This window comes from Ruditapes philippinarum, unplaced genomic scaffold (assembly GCF_026571515.1).
Source record: "Ruditapes philippinarum isolate M1 unplaced genomic scaffold, ASM2657151v2 ctg3447_1_1_1_1, whole genome shotgun sequence".
Taxonomy (NCBI): Eukaryota; Metazoa; Mollusca; class Bivalvia; order Venerida; family Veneridae; genus Ruditapes; species Ruditapes philippinarum.
This window is the reverse complement of record NW_026854364.1, coordinates 53,271-68,109: the sequence shown is the minus strand read 5'-3', so window position 1 is coordinate 68,109 and position 14,839 is coordinate 53,271. Positions and strand designations below refer to the sequence as shown.

At 31.7% G+C, this 14,839-nt stretch overlaps 1 protein-coding gene across 1 annotated transcript; it reads left to right on the top strand.

Moving 5' to 3' along the window:
• Positions 1-3,884: 3,884 nt before the first annotated feature.
• Positions 3,885-6,897, top strand: LOC132739967 (uncharacterized). The gene is made up of 5 exons (XM_060727819.1): positions 3,885-4,060; positions 4,433-4,519; positions 5,420-5,539; positions 6,268-6,319; positions 6,816-6,897. Exons 1-5 carry the CDS (start codon positions 4,015-4,017, stop codon positions 6,817-6,819), a joined length of 309 nt encoding a protein of 102 aa, XP_060583802.1. The 5' UTR covers positions 3,885-4,014; the 3' UTR covers positions 6,820-6,897.
• The last annotated feature ends 7,942 nt before the right edge of the window (positions 6,898-14,839 follow it).

The following is a 14,839-nucleotide window of genomic DNA, read 5'->3' as shown; positions in this document are numbered from 1 at the left end:
ATCCTAAGCAATTATTTCTTCAAGGGGCATAAGAACTTGCTTTAAGCCAACAGGGACAGTCAACCGTTAATGATAACCGTAAATAGCAAAGAAGTCATATTTTATTGCCCTATAAGTTAAACGTATACATTAACCGACCGACAAAATATATACATTAAGTAACAAAAATAAAGGTAGGCTAGCTGTAAATAAGGATTGCACTGTTTACAAAAACGCTTTTATGAGTCTTGAATATTTACATCGAGCGAAACATTTTTTCTAAGAGAATCAGTCAATAATATACCAATTATCAGAAAAAAAAAAAAAAACAAAAGGGGATATTTTCAGTTGGTATTGTTTTATTTATACTTCCTGTGCTTCACAGTTGAAAGTATTTCATTCAGGTGTCACATTTCAACATAGATGCATAACACACTCTTTGATAACATCAACAAGTCAAGCTTATTTACACAAATTTATTTGCATTGTATTTTACATATCATCATTTACCAATGAATACCATGTTGCGAAAAAATATATGAACTCAGCGTAAAATATTTATACATTGTAAAATACAAATTGTAATAATCTTAAGTTTTAAATTTTTTTTCCCGATCGTTTCATTTGTCTCGGTATGAAAGTATCATCAACAGTTTTTTACGATGAGAATTTACTAAACCTTAAATGTTGTCTACAAATCCTTTAAAACACAGTTTATCTATAGAGTTAATTTAAATTCATTTCTTTAAGCTATTCAAAAATGCGATAGACTGCATTTAATTAAATAAAAGGGTCGTATTATATCATTAAATTTGAATCAATCTTACAGGCACTACTGTGTCACATTGAAGGTGCCATTATGGACACTTCTGCGGATATTTCTTAATTCAAAAATTCACCACTTTCGTGTTTTACTTTTGTATTTCGCTTAAGACGGTGATGGGGTCATGAATTATAACTTGCACTTTTCAGTACCGTCCGTGAACAGGCTGAATCAAACCAAACCTTCAATAGTTTCAATTTTGCCTTCTTGTGCTTTCTTTAGGGATTCTGTTTTTCTCTATTCTATTGTATTCACAATTTTAGAGTGATCTTAACCGAAGCATATTCCTGCTGTTATCCAAAGGGCTTTTACAATTAATAGCTTTAATTACCAATACCAAGCCTATGTTACAAACTTCAGTTCTTTCTTACCTGTCTCAATTCTTAGACATAGAAAAAAGAAATTCATGACAAATATTTTGAATAACTAATAACATTCTTAAATTCAAGGACACTTAGTTATTTTTAGTTTTAAATTTCGCTAAACGGCTTAATCAACAAATATGACTATTTCAGTTTAAAAATGCATTTCAGTTTTCTTGAAAACATACATTAGACGATATAAAATATAATTTATTCTATTGTAATTTCGTACATTTTTATATGAATATAGGACATATCGTCACTTATTATGTAGAAAACAGTAAAATGTTTTATACACATATACATTAAAAGTGTTTTATTATTATTCTAAATTTCCTTTCCCTTGAACATAAACGTTAAGGTATTTTAATGTAGTTGTTTATTTGCTTTACCGTATATTGTTGCTTTGCCATAAACATCAGCTAGCCTTTATGCAAAATCAAATTGCTCAAACGGGAACTTTGTAGTACCAGATAAATAATTAAACTGCTTCTGGGTGCTCATATAAATTGATTTGTGGTGGAAAACCTGTTATCGTAGAGAAATGATTTCAGTAACTTTGAAGTGCAAGTTTATAATGGATGTCTTGAAGTGTTCAAAAGCTCCGAACTGTAGAATAGCAGAATTAAAAATATCACAAAATTAATCTAGAATATTCATTCAATCCATTAGTTTAGGTACAAGGTGTCATAATATTCTAGGTACAATGTGACACAATATTTCGCTTAAAAGAATACATATAAGCAGACATTTCCTTCGTTTTGTGATGGGCAATATGGTCACCTTTTATAAAAAGAAATCAACGTTTCTAATGACATTCCGATTTTCAACATGAAGCATTGCAGAGAGTAATACAAATATAGAAAATAAGAATCCTTAAAGAAAGTCCAAAACAACAAAATTGAAAATGTTGTAGGCTTTGTTTGATTGAGCGTGTTCATGGACGGTACAAACTCTTGCACTGGCTGAAGCAGAATTCAACATTTAAATATGCAATGGTTAGCAAAGTCAGCATCCTTGCACAGACAATAACATCAAAATGATCGCTACAAATATTTCTTCGAATATTTCTTCAAATAATACCAAGCGGTCATGTTCAATTCTGTACGTTACACTAAATCAATCAAGATAACTGATTTATGCGTCAGATGATCATTTGTTTTTGCTTGAAGCCATACATTTACAATAAAATCTTTTGTAAAATTATCATTTAATCTGTATGTAATTTTCTGGTCTTGATGATTAAATGTCAACTCAGCTGCGGAAAGCTGTATTCAACTGTTCACTAGTTGCTTGACAACTGTTTTCATTTCCTTTACCTTATTTTGAAATAATGCTTATTTCCAATGCATTGTTTTTGCATTACTCTTGATTTGTCTGTGGAAAGGATATTCTGTTGCCAATTCCGGCAAGATTAGATAGTGGGTTTTAAGGACTGTCCTTTTCAGACTTGTTTAAATATAATCTGTATTCGCATCAAAACATTATTGTCTGTTTTACAACAGATATTGCACGAGATGTATAACTCTCATCTAATAACAAAAAAGGAAGGTTAGAAAGAACATTTTTACATTATACCAAAACTCAATATAGCCAATTTTTTAAATTGCTTTTATCTATTATTTTAAGTCAAATGTAAAAGAATTATAAAATATGCAGATTTTTTTTCTCACTTTTTTTCCTCTTTTGAAAAAGACACATTTCTGTTTTTAAAAGTATCTTGTCAATATATCTTTTTTAAGATAAAAACATTATAAAGAGCTTTTTGTACTATTTAAATGATTTCAACAATATTTCTATTAACCAGATCAATTGAAAACACATTATTATGCTCTTTTCTCTAAACTCTATATATCAAAACAATTTATTTCTAAACACACCCACAAGTCTATTGAAACACTTCCGCGAATTGCGTGCAAACGTTTCATAATGATGTAATTGTGGTTTCTATGTCATGCTGGTAAATTATCATTAATAGTTTAAATATTAACGGCGATAATAACATCCCTGCGTCATCAGAAGGTAGTAAGACCATACATACAAATAGTGTATGTGCCACTGACTGCTAGATACTAGTATATTATTATTTTGTTTATTATTATTATATTTTTTAATTACTCCGGGACAAATGATCTCGGACATTCCATTCTTATTGTCATTTGTTTCTCACCGTTGATTCTTAAACCATAAGGGATTAGTAGTGGGTCACGTGCGGAGAAACTAGTTATCTAGTTATCCAGGAAAGCGGGTTTGATGGACCGACTGCGCGATTTGAGAGTTTGTCTCTAAAACAAAACATTAATTTTGAGACATTTTTGTTACTATCCAGCTAAACAAATCATGTGTTAAACACTTTAAAATTTTATTCATGAAGCGTAATATTTTCAACGTAAAAAATGGTTTAGAAAAGACATTGCTGGCGTATTAATTTTTAGATCATCAACTTGTCCGATTGAACAAGGCTTCTTCATTGCGGGCTCATGACCTTTATATTATTAAAAGGCACTATCCAGGAAGCTGACTCTATTAATAAAGATTCAAATAAACACCAAGCTATCATTACAATGGAGATAGAATATATATATAACACCTGTAAATGGATCTGATTCCCTGTGAAAAAGGTTTTATAGCTTCCTGTTTGAAGTTAACATAAACTTTTGAGTTGATGTTATGTAAATGCAATATACATAACATGTTATGAATGATTAAACATATTCACCAAAGATAAAGCTATTAATTACTTCCTGTTTTATTCATTGCGAATTTTCAAATTACAGAAATTTAAATCAGTGTGCTAATAAAGATTTATCGTAGAGAGTGCACTGGACTCTATATGAAATTAATTACAAAATGACAGGATTATACCTTGGAATTATTTTTACACCTCTTTTTGCCGGTACGTATTAAAGGACACTTTTCCATCTTGCGGCTACAATAATGACCAACACAAGATCAACTTCCTATTAATTCATGTCTAGAGTATTGTTTAAAATAAAAAGATCAAACAAACAAACATAGCAGTTAAAAAACCCATTAAATGAGAACAAAAGACATAATCATTTAAGTGTATAAAATAACTTAAAGTTGACAAACTGTTGTTAAGTAAGAACAGTCAGAAATTTTATATAAGATATCAAAACGCCATTTCATTATTATATATCATTTCATTTGTCAGATTAAACAAAAAACAATAGCGTTTTATTTTCAAACTACGAGCCTTCGACGTTCGTCTGGTGATCAAAATAACATTATTTTATCATTCTACAAGCTGCAGTGAATGGAGAAAACACACAATGTAGCAAGGATTGTGTATTAGACCCAAACACACTGCAAGATTTATGCAACGATGTAAAAGGTTTGTGTTTTTTATGTTGCAAATCAATTTTTAAACACCGTATTCAATTTTCAAGTGAAAGTCTTCAGTGTTGTTATATTTTTCTTGTCCTTCGGAATCATTGATGCCAGCACTATTAAGTGTTGAGAATTGAGTACCGCTCAAGCCGGTGCTAGGGGGCGTGAGGGATGTTGCACTTGTGCATTGTCCCTCATGTACAGACTCAATCAAACCTAGTCTGCAATTCTTATGTAATTTTGTTGTGATTAATGCTTCCGAGGGATCACTTTGTTTCCAGACGTTTATACTTCACAACAGCAGGTGTCAAGTGCTGTGTGGCAGCTGTAAAAAGTTGCCCCGTACTTCACTTCAGTGTTGTTATATTTTCTCGTCCTTCGGGATCATTGATGCAAGCACTATAAAGTGTTGAGAATTGAGAACGACTCAAGCCGGTGCTAGGGGGCGTGAGGGATGTTGCACTTGTTCATTGACCCTCATGTACAGACTCAATCAAACCGAGTCTGCAATTCTTATGTAATTGTATGTGATTAATGCTTCCGAGGGATCACTTTGTTTCCAGATTTTTTTCTCACTGTTTCAGTGATAATATAACGCGATTTTAACATATGCATCCATATATTTCATTCCATCATTCATTTATCTTTCCCTTAATCATTTGCAGTTGTACAAGTTTTTCAGATATATGTTATTAATTCATAATTATGATGACAAAACATCGCATTTTGTGTCTATAATATCTACTATTATTATTATTATTATGATTATTATTATTATGATAGAAAAACGACTTCCTGGACATTGTTATGACAATTCTTTTCATAATCATATTATGTATCAATTAAAGTCTTAAATGCCGTCCTTCCTTGTTGATCTTGATTTGCATATTTTGTATTCTTAAAGGGTCAGACGAAGGAGACAACACACTTCTTGTATTGGCTATAAGTGGATGGTCATTCTTTGTAATACTTTCGGTGTTTGTTTGTGTCGTAGCAATAAAGGAAGGATTTGTTATTTGTGAAGGTAATTACTTTAATTGTATCCTTTGTATCTAAACAATGAACAAGCGTACTAGTTTATTATGTGTTATTTCTTATAAGGAAGTACAGTGCATTAACATCGTATAATAGAATATTTTGTCGGTGATATCATCTCTCTTTTTTGCGCGCGTTGAAATTTGTATTGGTTTTTGATTCAATCATCATAGCCTTAAAGCATGTCACTATACTGTTATTTGATATTGTTGTTTGTCACTAAAATGTTTTTGAAAACATACTTTCAAAGTCCGCGGGGTTCGCTACGTAAAGTCGGGTAACCAGTAATGCACAACATTTTAGGCTTGTACGCGCAGATAAAGCATCCATTTGGAGAAGTGGGTAAAAACAGTTCGCTGCATCCAGGGAATATACAATTTGGTTTACATTGTACATTCGAATGTACATTGTGTCAGTTTAGTACATGTTAAAAGCCTCGTAACTTTGTCATTAAAACAAAAGTATATCATGCCCCACAAATATAAGTTTCTTTAATACAGGCAGTTACTCACATTAACATGTCCGTGTCTTAACTTGATCAGTTTATATGCTACCTAGAATATTCATGTTTTGCCAAGGTTGTCACTACAAGAAATACGTAGTGACGAAATTCAACAAGTATACATGTTTGTATCAATTACTTTTGATTCATTTATGTAAAAACTTACCAGAATTAAAATGAAATCTATATTAAACGTATGTCTTTGGTCATTGTAGATCGGCGTGAAATCAGGGGCAACGCAGGGGAGGTTAAAGAATCACAAAACAGGTAACGGTGTTTAGAAAGTTATTCGTATCTCATATTAAAGATATTTTTACACCAAAATGTATATCCCTATGTCGTTTTTATTTAATTTGTATAGCTACTTTCACTGCTTTTATATCGTGTAAAATGATATACATGTATATTACTCAAAATTTGATAATATATCATATATATTAAAGAAGCTTTGAAACTAAAACATTCAATTTTGAACTCTCAACTGTAGTTAATCCCCTAAGAAAAAATGGCCCTTTATATTTATTATAAACACACGCCATATAGGTATGTGATTATGTTGTATATATGAATTCATTGCGTTTTAACAAGACGATTTACATTTGTATAATAATGAAAATTAAAAGTTGTGTCCTGTTCAGTTCTGTTCTGATATGATATTTATTATAAAGGTAAGAATTACTTACTTCCTTCTTCATCAGAACAAGTATCTCCTAATGATATCCTTACCCTTAATGCCTGCAATAAAAACTTTCCTTATATCAAGATGAAAGTCATCGAGTAGAGCAGACATCAGTATAGAAGATAATTGGAATGCACGGATGTGAAGGGTCATCTATCTTGTGTTGGACTACTGCCATTGTCTCAGCAATAGGGGTGTTTCAACCTATTCCGGATTTCTGTCAATGGCTTTAATCATATCATCGATAAGGAAACCTAAAACAAGATGCGACGGTATCTTTCCATTAAAACATATGTTTAAAACTGACCAAAGTTGTTTACTTAAATAGTCTGATACGATTTTCTTTTCAATTTCTTAATTAGTTCTCAATCAACATACGAATCTTTAAGAAACGATCAACGTACAGAAATTGTTCAAACACATTATGAACCTCTGCAGATTGAAAAAGGTATAAATAAATGTACCCATTTATCTAATAATATACAATACATGGTATACATGAATTATATATTTTATGTTTTTTTAAAATACTTATTACGATATTGCTATCTCAATCAAGATGCCCGTTTCAAACTTTGTCTGTAGCATTCTTAGAGGGTTTGTTTATCAAGGTTCCTCAAGATAATTTGATTGGCCCCTGTTAGGGGCCGCTAAAGCTGAAAATAGAAACACTCTGTAAACACTTTCTTCTACTGAACTGATATATGGATTATAAGCAAATATTGTTTGTAGCTTTCTTAGCTGTTTACTTTTCAAGTGTGCTCAAATTAACATGAATGGTCCCTTTTAGGGGCATCGAGAGCAAAAATGATTAGAAAAAAACTTTTAAATGGCTTTTCTAAATAAATTGTTAGAAACACTAACTGTTCTTTCTATTTCTTACTATGTTTTGCTTTTTTAAGTCACCAATACTTGTTAACATGAACCACAACTGCCACTTCATGTATTATTTACAAGCAGATGTATGATCATAGAGGCTTCCGTCGGCACCATGTAAAAATCGTCGATTTTAAACCACTTTCTCCTCATCGTTGTAGGCTGTAGGTTCAAATACGCCTGGTCTTTTGGATTCTATCAATCTAGCTAGCATACACAATGGAAGTGGTCCTATTCTGGTGTCCACTCTATCTGAACATATAATTAGGCCTAAAAATAGTTGTGATTAAGGTAACCCTATCTTTCCTCGCAAAATCGTTTGACCCTTAAGTTTTTTTTATGATTTTCTTGGTAAATGTTGGTGAGGTAATTGAATAGCAACCATATCAATGTTTCAGCACGATTCGTTAGTATTTTAGAGTCCGTATCACATTTTCAGCTCGAACAAGAAAAGTAAAGACAAACTGAATTAATCTTAATGCAGTAAATGACATTAAACCACTTTCATTCTGACATCATTTAAAGTATATATAAGCCTACATACCCTACATATTTTAAAAGGACATGTTACCCTAACCACAACATTTTGTTTTGCCTTTATTTTATTTTATTAAAAATTATTATTGTATCATGTTCCATATATCGAAATATATTGTCTTACATAATGCATGATAGAAATAATCAATCTATATACACTTGCTATTTAATATTGATGTTGTGTTGCTTGCATTCTTTGTGAATATCGTTATATGAATGAGGTATACGTATTTTGTATGTTAAATATTTGACTAAAATTCTGGAAACAAAGTGATCCCTCGGAAGCATTAATCCCAACAAAATTACATAAGAATTGCAGACTCGGTTTGATTGAGTCTGTACATTAGAGATAATGAATAAGTGCAACATCCCTCACGCCCCCTAGCACCGGCTTGAGCGGTACTCACTTCAATAAGTCTGAATATTGAAGTTGACTTTATTTGGCAGCTCAACCTTCTGAACACATCGCGTTATCATCTACAAATCAATGTCCAAAATGACAGCAACATCAATATATGAAACGATGACTTACAGTTCAAAGACTTTTTATTCAAATTCAAAACTGGACCATGGTAACAAAGTCTAATATTTTATTGTTTTTATGAAAATTATTATCGGCGACATTAATCAATAAAGCTAGCCCTAACCTCACGAATAAACAATTTGATCAAAGATGATACAATTTGAACAGAAATTTAGCAAAATTGAATAGCATATACAACAAAGTGAATGACTGACTCAATTATTGCATTAAGGATCACCTAAACGAAATTAATTAAGAAGCTTATTTGTTTCCACAATGCAAGTTTTTTGTCAGTTTTATATAATTCATTGTGCCCACATAATCAATTAAACGAGAGTTATTTTATCATCTTGTTATTCACGGTTTTTAATTCTTTGATTTTTGATATTTATGCAAAACGTATAACCACTCTATTAAGTTATTCAAGCTAATTTGAAAAGTGTTGAGATGAACAAATAAGGTATATGATTTCCTTAATGTACCTAAATTGTAAAATGATTCATATGATAACGTTAACACATATCCATGACAATATTTATAAATCTCTTTCAGCTGTTCTTTTGTATATTTTTTTATCATAATCAAAGACTTATATTTAACCTCACATATTCCATAGTTGCTGTTTTAAGGTTCTAAAGTACGTGATTACTTGAAGTAAATTATATAAGCAAGTGGAAAGATTCTAATTAGGTTTTACTGCCCTGAAACTTCAAAGCCTCCATAAGGTCATTCTACTATTAAATGTATGTGTCTACAAAACCCCATTTATTTTTACACAATTTCATTTTTTTATAAAAGCACTGTCTTTTTTCTTAGTTTCCACGTCAATAAGTCTAGTCTTGTATACGTGCCTATGGTTTTATCAATGACTAAGGGCGATTGATACCATATTTCAAATTGTTCGAATTCATAGTGGAATGGTGACTTAATACAAAATTGCAGACACGTCTCCCTCTGTATTGTAATTGAATTTTTACGAACCTTTTCATATAATACCCAATGCACTTCAAAGTCATCAAAGATATGATTCAGACAATTTATAATTCTCAGACATTTATTATGAAAAGGCAAGCGAACTAATGTTACGTATGTACGACATTACATATGACAAATAATCAACATGGAAAAGGCTTGCTTCTTAATGTAAATCATTACAGGCACAACTATTTTAATGCAATATAAGACCAGACTATTTGGCGAAGATTTTACTGCTAAATATTTTTTGATATACAAATAATGAAACAATTAGCCGGGTATTGCCATTAAAATTTATTGCATTGTTTTTAATTACATGTACAATGTAGTTTACGAGTAAAATTAAAAGATATCAATATTGTTAATAGTTAAGGAAATATCAAAAAAGCAAGACAACGTTCATGCAACGGAGCCCCCTATTACAACATCGCATAAGCAAGACACCCGAAACGGCACCGAACTAAATACAGAAGATGGCAAAAAGGCTGTGAGAATAGGGAATGAGCGCAACTATAACTTTAACAACTGTTACTGTCAAATCAATCAGGACATCAAAATAGAAAATACAAAAGAGCACAACCAAATTAGCCGACACGGGCATAAAAAAGAATGTTTTATTGAAAGTGTCATTGCACTTAAGGTTGTTATAATGTTCCTAATGTATTGATCTTGTTTAAGAGTTTAAAGATATGAGCCAAAAGTATGTAAACGTTTTTGTTGCAATATCGTTGTTTCGTACCGAATTACTATTTTGTTCGTCTTTTTCTTAACATCAAAGTCATAATACATATCTAATGTCTAATTTCTTCCCTAGCACAGGCTTGAGCGGTACACAATAAAACCATTAAAATACATTAAACATGCCACAAATGTAATTCTGATAACATGATAAGTTATTGGCATCTGCGCCGAAGCGCGGCACCCCTTTATGGAATGAGAAAGGGCGACAGCAACTTCTCGAGCCTTTTAGTCGGTCATAATAAAAGCCGATCATTCCGATCGGTATGAGGGTGCTTGATTATTATTAATTAAAATTGAAATGAAATGTCGCGATATGTACAATAAATAGCGAACTGGAGGATTTCGCAATGCAAACATTTTCAAATGCGTCTCTTCGGTTTTTTTATTTATCGTTTTGTAGTACACAGTGGGTTATCATGGTATGTTAAAATAGAATGATGAGTTGATGACCTAAATATTCCGAAAATCTATTTTTAGAGGCATGTACTCCTATCGGTAATTCCGGTCTCTCCCGGTCTATTTTGACCGGGATACTAGTGACCGGCGAATAGTATCACACGTTTATTGTCCGGTCTCTCCCGGTTTTGGAGTAGATGTTTGATATCGTTACAGAACAGAACAAATATTTTACAGATAAATAAGCTTTTTTCCAAAATGAATGTTTGTCACTTAGTTTGGTTACAATAATTAATAAACATAGATCAACTCTCAAATTTATTGATTATTATTATACATAAACATACAATTCGAAAAAAAAAAACAATAACAACAACAATAGCATGTTTCATTTTATCTATATGAGATAAAAAAAACAGCAATAAATATGTACAATAATTGTGAAAAAAGGTACATTTTTATGGTTTTAATATGACACTATCAACTTTGAAACATTTTATTTAATTTGTCATTCGTGTTTAGTAAAGATGCCGAGGAATTATTCAAAGTTACAAATTAGATTTTATTAATTATTTAATTGATTGATAATTTAGAAAATGATAAAGAAAAATACAAATGTACTTGTGCATGGTTTAAGAATAAACAATATTATAATTATATTGAAAGATTAACCCATAATTTACTGACTTTTTCCAGTTAAGTTTTGACTTATAATCGTCGGTCAATATGACAAATGAATTTTTAAAATTTATTTTACAATTTCAATAAAAAAGAGTAGTAAACGTAAAAAACTCAGTATTAAAATAGCACATAAAAACACAAAAAAGAGAGGAAAACAATATTCATAAAATCTGTATTATTGTTATTAAAATAGATTGCAATTATTGTATAATAAACAATAATGCTCAACATGACATGGTAATATAACCAGTGTCATATTTTTACTAAGTGTGAACAGATACCTTAAGATGGGGTCTTTGCTAATAGCGATTACATAATAAGGGACAATTCCACAAGTGTGGTGTTGATCATGCGTTACACATATGGATTATAAATGATTGTATACATGTATATATCCGTTGCTATTAATAATCACGATCATAAAGAAATAACAAGTAATATTCTAATCTCTAGCATGCCAATCAAAGTTCATAATTAACAATGTCTTCCGTCCGTTCATTTTGGTAAAAACCAATTAACCATTGAAAAGTTTATAAGAATATCTTGACATCATATGTCTACTATAGTTCATCTTCACTTTTTGCATTTCTCGCTTGGACGCCCTTTGATGCTTTGCATCAATGCTTTTCTTGTCAGTGTCTGTAATGTAACAACAATAAAGATAGTGTTTTTCGACACTGTTTTGCATGGTAATGATGGAAATATATAAAGTATTGTCTTAAAACTATTCCCGAACGTACAATTAAAGAATATATTTTCATATAAGACAATAATCTTTTCCAAATGAAGGTCAAGAGAAGTAATTTATAGTATTATTTCTCTAAATTACATGTAAAAAAAATCAAATATAAACTAAATGAATTAACTAGAGATTACTTTCAAGTTTTCTATGGTTTACAAATGTTATAGCAGTTATATGTATTTACTTGCTGATACCTGACAGATATATAATGAATTAAAAGCTTTCGAATGTAAAAACATAATTAATTACTAAAGTTGAATATGTAAAACAGAAGATTTGTCATAACAGTAGCATTAAATTAAGCACCATTAATTGCTCTGTGTGGATGCCTTAATAAACGATAAAATTAATGAATTGTTTATGTCACGGTTCAGAACTGTTCACTTTTTAGGGGAGAAGATGTGTAAGCGGCCAGATAGCTCAGTCGGTTGAGCCGCGGTACGGTATTCCGAGGGTCCCGGGTTCGAGTCCCGTCAGGCTGCACATTTTTCTCACCCTGTAACATTTGGCGCCCAACGGGGGGCCGTGACTGAATATAGCTCAGAGTTTAATTCATATTGCTCTATAACTCTGTGAAATTCCAGGACGAATTTCAATATAGCAGGGGAGTATGTCACGGTTCAGAACTGTTCACTATTTAGAGGAGAAGATGTGTAAGCGGCGGTAGAGCCGCGGTACGGTATTCCGTACGAGGTCAAGCTGCATATTTTTCTCACCCTGTGACATTAAATAAAAGGCTTAGCGTATTTAGGGCTAGTTTAATCTATTTGTGTGCATACAGTCACCACCATTATATATACAAAACAACGATACATGTTACTTGATACGATATTTTGATACTGATATAAAGATGATAAACTAAATATTAAGAATAAAAACAAAAAGACGGGATAATGTTTTTGAAGCGCAATTTAACGTTTGCTGTCTTGTATAAAACTAAGATCCCTTAGCAGGTAATTGAAAATTCGACCGATGCACAGGAGAGTTGTATAAAACAAATAATACACGAAAATAAAATTGAGATAATTTTGTTGATAATTGACTGAATATACTGCTTTAGACGGTGCTAAAGGACTGAGATAATTATGTTGATAAAGACTGAATATACCGCTTATGACGGTACAAGAGGATTGAGATAATAATGTTAACAAAGACTGAATATACTGCTTTAGACGGTTCTAGAGGATTGAGATAACTATGTTAACAAAGACTGAATATACTGCTTATGACGGTGCAAGAGGATTGAGATAATTATTTTAACAAAGACTGAATATACTGCTTTAGACGGTGCTAGAGGATTGAGATAATAATGATAACAAAGACTGAATATACTGCTTTAGACGGTGCTAGAGGATTGAGATAATTATGTTAACAAAGACTGAATATACTGCTTTAGACGGTGCTAGAGGATTGAGATAATTATGTTAACAAAGACTGAATATACTGCTTCAGACGGTGTTAAAGATGAGTGTGACATGTTAACAAAGTCTGAATATACTGCTTTAGACGGTGCTAGAGGATTGAGATAATTATGTTAACAAAGACTGAATATACTGCTTTAGACGGCGCTAGAGGATTGAGATAATTATGTTAACAAAGACTAAATATACTGCTTTAGACGGTGCTAGAGGATTGAGATAATTATGTGAACAAAGTCTGAATATACTGATTAAGACGGTGCTAGAGGATTGAGATAATTATGTTAACAAAGACTGAATATACTTATTTATACGGTGCTAGAGGATTGAGATAATTATGTTAACAAAGTCTGAATATACTGATTTAGACGGTGCTAGAGGATTGAGATAATTTTGTTAACAAAGTCTGAATATACTGCTTTAGACAGTGCTAGAGGATTGAGACTGGGCGGACCGAACCAGGGCGGACCTTATGTTTGGACAGGGTGGACCATATTTTTGGACAGGGCGAAGCATGACTGGATACGAGGCGGACCGTGCTTGGTTTCAAATTTAATATTGCTTTTTTATTTATTTATTTATCTCTTGATATCAATGTCATAATAAACATGTATATTTAAGCATTTTCATATTGAACAGATTCATATTTAAAAATTTAAACATCTAGCTAGTTAAACATGTATACATTTATCATGTGCGCACGACAGAACCCGAAGGCCTGCTCTTACGGTGACGCGAGTACCTGCTTTTGAAAACTTTCGCCGGAAGTATTGCAAAATTATTTGAAATAGACCAGAATAAAAGCCGAACAATTCTCATTTAAAACGGATGCGTAGACTGGTCTCCTTTGCAATTCAATGGGAGCCATAATAGGAGAGGGAACCAGGATAAAGGAATTAGTGCATAAAATATCGATTTTTGGTTTCCTGTCCTGTTATGGTTCTAATCAATGTTCTCTGATGGGTGGATTCAATTTAAGTATTATATAAAACATTAAATGGCCGTATATAGTGTGTGGTTGTGTTAAGTGCGACCAAACGTGTGCAATCCAAACTGTTCTGAAAACATAAAAGGACTTAATATTAATGTGTAGGTACTATAATTTCTGCCAAAGAGTTCGTTTCGAGGCTTTGCCTTATTCATATTATAACTTTATATTTATTATTATTATTAACATTTACCCATGCAATTTTACGTATAAAACAGCTAGCGTAAGATA

Excerpts from the sequence above, each read along its gene's own strand:
- LOC132739967 (XM_060727819.1), top strand. The coding sequence starts at position 4,015 with ATGACAGGATTATACCTTGGAATTATTTTTACACCTCTTTTTGCCG. Across the intron at positions 4,061-4,432 it reads TTTTACACCTCTTTTTGCCG|CTGCAGTGAATGGAGAAAAC; the intron begins GTACGTATTAAA and ends TCATTCTACAAG. Across the intron at positions 4,520-5,419 it reads TTTATGCAACGATGTAAAAG|GGTCAGACGAAGGAGACAAC; the intron begins GTTTGTGTTTTT and ends GTATTCTTAAAG.